Raw genomic sequence first — 10,854 nt, forward strand, 5'->3', positions numbered from 1 at the left:
TAACATGTTCTAGGAACTGTCGCAAAAGCTCTGTCACTATACTAGGTATCCTACAGACTGCTAAGAGGTGACCTCTGTCTGGGATACAAAGCATCCTCTAACTCAGTACTGACGGATGTATTGCACATCAGCAAGTCAAATGGCATCAGAAATACTTGGTCTATGGATCTAAACCTCTTCTGCAACATCAACAGAATGATTTGGAGGGACAGGAATATCTCACAGAAGGTACCACTGCTCTGGAACAGACTCCCCATCGACATTAAATAAAGTTCATCTCTGTCCATATTCAAGTGCAACTTGGATCAATGGATGGGAAACAGAAAATATACCCCAAGGCTGTCCCCTGTACTACTGATAGACAAAGGCAGCTCCTAAATACTTCATCCCATGCACAGGTCCCCTCATATTATCTATGGTATGATCCCAGTTAGTCTCATTAGGGGCAATATATAATTATTGACCATGGGATGGCCAAGGCCAATCTATAACCAAATGGGATAGTTTAATTCAAGCACAGGAAGGGAAATTGGCTACACTAAAAATGGCTCACAAAAGCAGATTGTGTAGTACTTACCTATGAACCTAGAAACAAATTTCACTCCATTCATTCTACATTAATTATAATAAAGTGCTAAAGAATGGAGTTATTTTAATAACATTTGTGGGACACAATTTCTTTTTGTGCAGAAACAGTCTGAAATATGTTATATAGGTTTATGCAGTAACAACAACCACAAGTAATATATCTTCCAGTGAGTTCAAACGTGTAAAGAAAGTACATTAGTGGCAAGCTGGTAAATGCTTTCAGGTTTTCAAAGAAACACATTTTCAGTGTACTGCTCTTATTCATAACAAATATTAACACACCCGGTTCTTCATTTCTGGCCATGTAATTTTCTTTAGTTTATTTCAAGTATTGTCTACCACTCTGCTGACCTAAATTCCACTGACACTGGAGTAGCCCAGTATTGCCTTCATTAAACAGTATTTTCTTTAGTTCATCTTCTTTTACTTTCCAGCTGTCACCTAGGTCTGCTTCACCATTCTGTGTTCTTTTTTCATATTATCCATTCTACTTGTGTCTGATACCATAATACAAAATTTCAATATAATTTTCTTTATGCTCATACTTCTTTTTTTGCCGTCCAGAATGCACAAAAAAAAAGCTCTTCTAATGCTTTAACCATTCATTATTTTGACAATTTTACATTGTAAATTTGTGTTAATGTTAATCTCTTTTCTCAGTGTGCAGTTGCCATTAACTGACACTATTCTTCTTCTTCTTTCGGCTTTTCCCAGTTAGGGGTCGCCACAGTGGATCACCTGTCTGCTCATGATTGTCAGTAGAGTTTTACGGTGTCGAGTTGCCAGCCCAAACTTCCACAGAAGGCACACACACATGCACACACTCACACCTAGGGCCAATTTAGAGTGTCCAGTCCACCTACTGCATGTCTTTGGGATGTGGGAGGAAACCACAGCACCCAGAGGAAACCCACGTGACCACAGGAAGGACATGCAGACTCTGCACAGAAGGCACCCCAGCTGAGGATTGAACTGGAGAACCTCTTGCTGTGAGGCAGCAACGCTAACCGCTGCACCACTGCGGAAGCCCAACTGACACTATTCTCCAAATGTAAATTTTTTCAAGTACCTTGCACAATGGATATGGACTCTCAAAAGCTATTAAGTCCGGTACTCCAGCTATGAAACTCAGTATCTAATTAGTCTTTGCCCAGGATCTTTAGCTTTGTGCTGTGTTATTAACCTAAGGGTGATTATAACCCCACATTTATTTGCCATTTCTGCTGTATGATCACCTTTCCACATTTGTATGCTTTCTCCTGTATCTTACCAGTCAAAAGCATTTATCTGCATGTTCATTCATTCACATATTTGTGCATTAAATCTCAACTACCAAACATTAACTCACCCTTCAAAGCATATATTTCAAGTGTATCTCATTATGAGGAACGTTTCTCATTCTGAGTCTTAAAAATTCCATGATGTTCACTAATTAGATCACTGTTCCAGTAGCTTAAGCTGTGACACGGGTTATATCCTGCCAAGGATATGACATCTGGCCATCATCCAAAGCTTTAAGATACCTTCCACCAGTAACTAATGAAGGCCTGAATGAGAACAATATAAAATCAATCCTTAGGGTGGCAGAGCTTTAGAACTTTCTTGCCATCAAAGTGGGTCACCTTGCAGACTTCAAGTGATCAATGGCCAACTAGCAAATCTGTAATACTAGGCAGATACGTTTCCCTTTGGGGAAAACCTTCTTCATTACTTAAATGTCTGTGAAAAACATTACATTTTATGTTGAAACCTTTATTATAAAGCTAAAAAAGCATTTCATAAATCTTATTTTTGTCAAGTGTTATCTGTCTAAGAAAAACTGTTTTAAAATCAGTTTTTGTGGGGAGTTTTTATTTATTGAATTAAAAAAAATAGCTAGGGACTTGGACCTGATTGTAGTGTTCTTTTTTTGTTTGTTCTTTTTTTTTTTTACATCAGACAGATGGTATCTTACAATTAAAAAGGCTACTCCTGGCAGTAGGAGTCCCTTTCTCCTTTTCTGGGAATTCATTCTAATCCATCAAACCAAACTTCCCTATTTCCTCCATTCCTAGAACATGTTCTTTCTCTGGGGGGGGGGGGGGGGGGGTCATACAACCAGTACCTCAAGAACAAGCGTGTAAAGGGTTTTATTCGATATTTTTATGATGGCAAAAAAGAAAGAACTTGAAGGCCAGTTCTAGTCCTGTCCTTTGTAAATCTTTACATCAAAGTTCAAAAGTTCAAGATGCTTTCCTTTCAGTCCATTTTTCTACTCATCCCTCATCTCACTTTTTGGTAACTTTAGATTTAAAAAATGCTTATCAGCAAATCCCAGTTCTCAAAGATTTGCTGTGTCTGGCTTGCATTTTCATTTTTTTGTACTTTTTGAGTTATCTACACCTCCAAGAGGGGTTCAGGTTCCTAGGTGTTCAGACAATTCCCTGGGGTACATTTAGTTGGGGACACATAGCTGAAGTGACATTCAGCTGCAGAAACATAAGTCTGTTAGATATTCACTGAAGGCAAAGAGAAGCATGCAGTGTCAGTAAAGGAATGCACAAGTGGAAAATAATGTCCATGGCCCCAAGAGCACCAATGTCGGGCATCAGCAGCAGACATCTTAACACATCATTCCTTTATAAGTAATGAAGTGTATACCTCTTAAGTGTACCTCAGGAGGAATGTCACTCATTTTGAAACCTTAAAAAGGTCATGTTCCTCATTGTTCTACACTGAAAGGGCTTGTCACACATTTAGTATTATGAATGTTTTCAAATGATATTCATGGTAAATACTAGTGAATCATATTAATTCAACAAAATAACTTTTTATAACTGTAAAGTAACACATTTTAAGTGATCTGTCCTATGAGCTTCTCTGTTGGTAAGTGTTCCACATTCTGGAGATGGACAGTTGAGAGCTGTTATGAAGTGATGCATTATTCATTCACTATTTCTGCCTCATCAAAATATTATCCACTCTTAAAAGATTCATAGGCATGTAGTCTAGGAGACCATTGAGGGACCTAACAAACTCCCAACTACCCATAGCTCTCAACCTCTTAGCATAAAAAATCTGGACATAGACAAAAATAATAGGGGGAACAAAACCCCAAAAATAGGGACAAATTTTAAATATTGCTCTTATACTTGCTAGAATAAAAGGAATTGTGTTAACATGCATATTCTGAAGGATATGAAGTCTGAAACTAAAATGCCATACCTCTCAATCTCTTAGCACAAAAAATCTGGGCAGAGTCAAAAATAATGCGGGGTACAAAGCCCCAAAAATAGCGACACATTTTAAATATTGCTCTTATAAACTTAGAAAGTTGCTAGAATCAAAGGTTTTGTGTTACCATGTATTTTCTAAATAATATGCAGTCTGAAACTCAAAGGTCTTTCATTATTTAGTGAAAACTATCCTCACTGATTTGTCACAAAAATCCAGAAAACCCCAAATTTTATGAGGAACAGACCAAACATATGATTCAAAAATCAGGACATTCTGTGAAAATCTAGACATTTGAAAAGTATGATGCCTGTCATATTTAGTGAATTAAGTATTTACTGATCTGACCCAAAAATCCCCCCAAAATACAAACTTTACCGGTAACAGACCAAAAAATATGGCAACAATCCGGGCAGTTGAGAGATATGCCAAAATGAACTGTCCCAAAGCTCAAATTCAATGTACGCAAATGGAAGCTGACTAAATCAGTCTCTATCCTATAATACAAGCACCTGACACTTCTTTCATACTTCTGAAGTTTATTTTCCTTTTGTAATGCAATACTGATAATATACGGGAAGAAACCATTAAAAAGGAACAACGCAAACTTCTGTGTACAAGCAAACGTGCGCAACCCGCAGCTATAGGTAAAGGAATTAGCGGACGTCACTACAACTAAGGGGGGAATACCCTCGAAGCTCCATAGTTAGTCCGCCTTTTTTCGTTTTTTTTAATAGCGTTTGCCCCGCCCACTTTTTATTTATTTGTATGATTTCACTCTCGTATACAGGAAAAATGGCGCTGTTTGACGTTTGTCTTCCTTCTCTGTCCTGGCCCCAGGACTGTACCGCTTCACTTTTTGGAGCAAAGGGCAAGTCTACCAGTAGACTGTATGACCCTCCGTACAGCACCAGCCCTGGTTTTATTTTTCCACCTGGCTACGATGTAAGTTCAACATTTATTCTTGCTACTGTAAACTTGAGCATGACTGATTACTTAGTTTCGATTTCTTTATTTTAAATTGTAGACTGATTTTTGAACCGCAACTCAGGACCGAATGTTAAGATAAGTGCTTGTTAATTTTCGCTGGTTTCCCTTTCACCTTCTCAGAAGTACTCCTGTTTCTGGTTTAAAGCTTTTTGGATTCAGAATAGATGGTGGTCCTTAGGAAAGAGAAACGGTATTTTAAGAGTTACCCTAATTGATTACACCGTTCTCTGTTCTTAGCAAATCTGTTCAAAAATTGTAGAAAATTGTACTTATTTTGAGAACTGTTTACGCTGGTCATAAGTAAATAGGGGTTAAGGGTGATCTTGTTCAAGTATCGCAAAGAAAACGAAGTTCAAGACGATACGTGTTTCTGTGGAGCAGCTCGACGTGCAAACCCATACATAGCATGTAATATGTATGTGTATGCATCTATATTTTTCTCTCTCTCCCTATATATATATATATATATATATATATACACACACACACACACACATATATATATATATATATATATATATATATATATATATATATGGGTTCCTGTCTAATGGCCGAAGTGACGGAACGCCGAATTACACATTACCGAGAGTACCGAACGTATACATTGCCGATTATTTAAACAGCCATAACACTACGCCGAAGCACACTACAGTAGGGAAAGGGAATGTATGTGTTTGCTCACTCTAGTGCGGTCTCGGAGTTGGGTTACACGACAAGAATGTAGACCTAACAGAACATTATTTATTTTATTTATTTCATTATTTCCATTTGTTGACTGGGAAAGTCAACTGGGCAAAAAAATCCTTTTCAGTGAAAGATGGTGTAGAAAAAGCTACTTACAAAATTGTACAGTCATATAATTGTACAGTCATATATTAGTACAAAGAGTTAAGTCTTGCGTAGGATAACTGCAGTACAGAAACATAGGATTAAATAGTCTTTCAAAAAATACACGAAAATTAATTCCTGCAGTATTGTGATGTACGTACATTGGCATACACTGAATAAACATGTCACTTTAAAACACAGTAGTAGATATTGGTGAGTAGTAAAACTGGGTACTTTTATTTGATGCCAAATGTCAAGTTAAGGTGGAAAGAGAGGAGTATTGCAGACAGACACGGTGTTATATGAGACAGAGAGAGAACAATCAATTAATATTTAGATCTACTTTCACGAGTGAGAGGTGATGTAAGGGGGACTTGTATTTTGAAGCATAGCAAAAGTTAGGAAGAAGAAATTTGCATACTGTCCCATTAGAATGCAGTTAAGTAGTAAGTCAGGTAAACATTAACATTTGGTGCTTACAGTTACGGTATTAACCTGGGATTCCACAGGAGAATAAACCTTAGGTATTGTTTAAGTTCATTTTTTGGAAACTTATTTTAGCTTGCTTTAAGCGTAGCATGTGGAGTTCCACAGTTTGAAGACATAGCTGGAGTAGAGTGAGTCACCAGCTGTATTATTAGATTTGTGGGTGAGTAAAAGTGATTTATTTTGAGAGCGTCGTCCCTTATAGGATCATAGGAGGTTACTAGGCTAATGGCCCTAAGGCTCTTACAAGTCTAGGCATGAGTTTATCCCCAAAAAAAAAACTTCAGCATCTGTTGCCCATGTCAATGCGGGACAAAGGTGGAACCCCTGGGACATATTTGTGTTTTCCCATCCACTCATCAAGGTTGCGCTTGAAGAGGGTCAGCAAGGTACTCTGACATGTATGCGAAGTCTACTCCAGAGACAAGGCAGCCTGTGGGAGACAAACCTGTCTCTCCAGCAGGTTTTGTTGATGTTGCATATTACATTTAGGCCTATCAAGTGGCTAATGCATGAGGAGTTAGACTTATGAATGTGGAGCATCTATAGTAGGGCAGGGTCCAATATTGCCTTGTAGGCGAGACACGGATCACCTCTGAGCAGTCTGTATGATATTGAGTAGAGTGATAATGATTTGAGCCTGTCTGCTTAGGACAGGTGTTGGAAGCCATGGATTCTCTTTGTGAGGTATTTCTGTGGCCTTTCCAGTTGTTGCAGGTGTTTGGAGAGGTACATACCAAATGGGGCGTTATATTCAATTCTAGGCCTAATGAGGGAGGAGTACAGAGAGGCAATAACCTCTTTTTTTTTCTGGATTCAGTCCCTTTACTTATGAGATGAACCAAGTAAAGGGCTTTTCTGACCACTGCCACCACATGATGGTCAAATATGAGATTGTTGTCACCCTCGTACTCAGGTCTCTCACCACAGGTTGCATGCTTAGGGTGTTGCCATTGATGTGGTAATCAGTAGGGGCCATGTTTTTGCCAAATGGTAATACATTTTTTTGCAATTAACTTAAGGCCATGACTTTGGCACCAATCATTTGTTGCTGTGAGACCCTCTTGCAGTATGTTAACATCATTTAGGGAGTCAATGACGGCATTTAGGGAGTCAATGACGGCATCCAACTTAGTCATCCACAAACTTGGTCAGCCACAGTCCCTTTGTCTTTGCCTGGACCTCTGAGAAGTAGATGCTAAACAGTAGGGTCCCAAGACAGATCCCTGGGGAACACCATTAGTGACAGGTCTATCGGATGTGGCACCTATTTTGATCTTGTGGGTCCTATCTGTGAGCCAGTCAGCCACCCACCTGACAAGATAGGGACTTACACCAAGTTGTGTTAGCTTCTCGATGATGCCCGAGTGGGGGATTGTGTCATAGGCCTTGGCCAAGTCAAAGTAAGCTGTATGTACTGACTTTCTCTCATCCATGGCCTTGGTGACAGTCTCAAAGAAGTCAGCCAGGTTCAATAGGCAAGATCTGCCCCTGACGAATCTGAATTGAGTGGGGTCAAGTGTTTGGAGATTGCCAGTGTGATTGTTTATGAGATCCATAATAATATGCTCCATGGCTTTACAGAACAGACTTATTAGGCTAATGGGGTGATAGTTTCCTGGGTCAGTAGTGGCACCACATTTGTGCAAGTGGATGACCATGGCAGTTCTCCACTCTGCTGGAATGAAGCCTGTAATTAGGGTCTATATTATATTCTCGAAAGCAGACAATGGCGAATCTGACATTGTCGGCACGAGAATATCGAACGCTCAGAATCTCGAGCATGTAAATGGAAATCTCCATAAGGGGAGATTTCCGTTTACTGCAATGTAGTGCGGTCTCAGAGTTGGTATATATTAAGTAGCGGGGGTGTGGGGTGCAGGGGGGCTTGCCCCCTGCTTAATAAACCAGTTAGGGTACTTTTTCTTTTTTGTTTTTGTCTTTTTAAACACTCGGGATTCTGAGCATTCGATATTCTCATGCCGTCAGTGTCAGATTCGACATTGTCAGCTTTCGAGAATATAACATAGACCCTGTAATTAGGCTGTGGTTGAATAGGGTGCTCAATTGTGAAGCAAGTTCATGCTGGAGATGATGCAGAATACAGCCTGGGATACTATCAGCTCCTATGTAAGCTGTGTTCTTTGCCTTGGATAGGGCCTTTAACACTTGATCTATGGAGATGTGAGGTGTGTGACAAGTACTGGGGATGTCAAATGGGCCTTTGGGGGGATAGGGTTTGAAGTTTCCACTGAACCTATCAGCTAGCAGGTTGGCTAAGTTAGCAGGGTCAGTGTAAGTGGTACTGTGAAGTACTAATTCAGAATAAACCTGGGCTTTGCCATGAAGGTTCCTGATGTAAGTGAAGAAGGCTTTGTGGTTTCCCTTTGTTTCAGAGGCTAGTTTCAATTCATAATTGGCTTTGGAGGTTTTCACTAGTGATCTAATTTGCTTATTGAGGCTGAGGAGGGAGTTTTGCCAATTTGGAATTTGTTTCTTTTTACCCTTTGATAACAGTTTCTTCCTTTTGTTGTAAAGCCTGTTGATATAGGATGTCCACCAGACAGGTTTGTGTTTTCTTAAGGAGCAGGTTTTAGTTCTGTTGGGTATGGCTGAGTCCATGCAGTTATACAGGTGCTTGTATACTGCTTTGGCACACTGTTCAGCATAGTTGCCTGCATCCTCTGAGGGGGCGGTGATATGAAGCTACTGATACCCTCCCTTAGGAGGTTGTAGTCAGCTTTTGAGACAGTTTTAGCCTGATTATGGCTGGGGGGGGGGGGGGCGGGTTGGGTGGGATAAAAACTTCAAAAGAGACGGATGATCTGATCTCAACAGGGAAGAACATACTATGGGAGTGGTGCAGCAGTCACCCATGTTGGTGAGAACCAAATCCAGAATGTTATCTCCCCTTGTGGGGGATAAGACGAGCTGGTCTAATGCATTAGACTTGATGAAGTCAAGGAATCATTGGGCGAGTGCATTAGTGCAGGAATAGTTCACCCAGTCTGTGGTGGGGTAGTTGAAATCACCAAGGATCGGAGTGTTAGGGGTACCTTGATGGAGTCAAGTAGGTCCAGGTAGGAGGAGTGGGTGTCCTGAGTCATGGGGGGAACTATAGTGGGCTATAACTTGAATGGGTGTCTTGCCAACTTTCAGTTGCACCTGGAGTAATTCTAGTGCATCATGCTGGCAAACCATTCTGGAGGTGTGCCTGTCCTTAATGAAGATAAAGACTCTACCACCCTTAGTCTTTCTGACCTCGTTTTGGGGTCAGAAAGTGTTGAATAAGGTGTAGCCTGGTAAGGCAGGGGTGCTGTCTGCAGTCTTGAACCAATTTTCCATGACTGCACAGACATTGGCATCTTCCAGTTTGAGGAGAGCCTCCAATTAGTGCGTTTTCAGGTTAAGGCTCCTGGCGTTAAGCAGCATGACCTTCAATTTGCTTTTTGACAAATCTTATATGTTGGAAGATTTGTCTTTGGGATACAGTCTAAAAAAGGCACAATGGGGGAGGCAAGAGCCTTGGCCAGGATCTGGAACCCCAGGGGTAACAGGTGGAGGCCATCTCTGGTAAAGCATCGAGGCCTGTCAACCATGTCATCCCAGGCAGATAGTGGAAAGACACCAGAAACTAAGCCAATTGTTGAAGTCAGTTTATTTTTTTGTTGGTATTGTAGTGTCATTCTTGGTGAAGGTAGGATCTGCTTGGGGTTAGGGTAATACCTGTCTGGGACACATACACTGAGTGCTCAATCATGTCTCTCTATATATAGTCCAGGGAGGTACGTCCGACATGGACAATGACCGAGTCATACTTGTACCTGTTGTGGCGAGACTTAAGTGCATATGTAATGTGGTGGATTCTGGTACCTGACAGATAACTGACCTTGATCTACTCCTTGTCCAGCCTGGTGAGTGGGACATCAGTGTGTCTCACTGTTGAGTAGCTAATGACTAGTATGTTTGGTTTATTGTTATGCTTAATGGGCTGTGTTTGTGAGCCACTAGTGTGTTGTTTACTATGTGTGATGTGGTTGGCGTTGTGTGTGAAATGTTTGTGAGTGTGTTTTGGGGGTCTGTGTTGTTTAGGTAAGTTTTTATTGAGGACCCCTGCATAGGTGTGTGTGTGTGTGTGTGTTGTGCTTGGCTATGTGATGTGGGTGATGGGGTGTTTATTCTGACAATCTCCTCTTTGTCAGGAGCAATGACTGTGGCATGAAAGAGCATGGATTCCAGGTTACTGATGTAGATGCATTTTTCGGAAGTAGAAGAGTTATGTGCTAGGAGAAGAGGATTGTCCGTGAATGTGAGGCAGTTGCTGCACTGTCTCAGTATAGCCATGTTGACCAGGCAAAACTGGTGGGAATTGTCCAGACATAATGTTCTGAATACTTGGCGGACTTATGGATTGTGCGTTTTAATAAGTGTTTGGCCACAAGAGTGTAGACCTCAAAAACCTTAAATGTAAAATAAATGGCCTGAAGCCCAAGTGCTAAAACCAAAACTAAGATGCTTTAGAATAGCAGATACATTTAATCAGGCTGCTAACAAGCAGTAATAAGTGCAGAATAAGAGCACATGAACACTTAACAGCACACAGAACAGCAAAATAAGGTAATCGAGTAGGTAGAACACAGTTACAGTAAGAGCTGCTGAATAAAGTATACATTTTTGTTCAGTGGAGAGGGAGGAAACAGAACAAGATTAAAACAGACTACGGGGGTTGTCCATCCCAAATGCTCT

At 40.6% G+C, this 10,854-nt stretch overlaps 1 protein-coding gene across 1 annotated transcript in view; it reads left to right on the plus strand.

Moving 5' to 3' along the window:
* Positions 1-4,556: 4,556 nt before the first annotated feature.
* Positions 4,557-10,854, plus strand: part of LOC122811461 (proteasome subunit beta type-8-like) — a 376,079-nt gene continuing 369,781 nt past the window's right edge. Inside the window, exon 1 of the mRNA XM_044083316.1 lies at positions 4,557-4,746. Within this exon, the coding sequence (XP_043939251.1) occupies positions 4,570-4,746 (177 nt within the window). The 5' untranslated portion in view covers positions 4,557-4,569. The remainder of the gene's footprint in view (positions 4,747-10,854) is intronic.

This window comes from Protopterus annectens, chromosome 9.part0, assembly GCF_019279795.1.
Source record: "Protopterus annectens isolate FY-2018-M chromosome 9.part0, PAN1.0, whole genome shotgun sequence".
Classification (NCBI taxonomy): Eukaryota; Metazoa; Chordata; order Ceratodontiformes; family Protopteridae; genus Protopterus; species Protopterus annectens.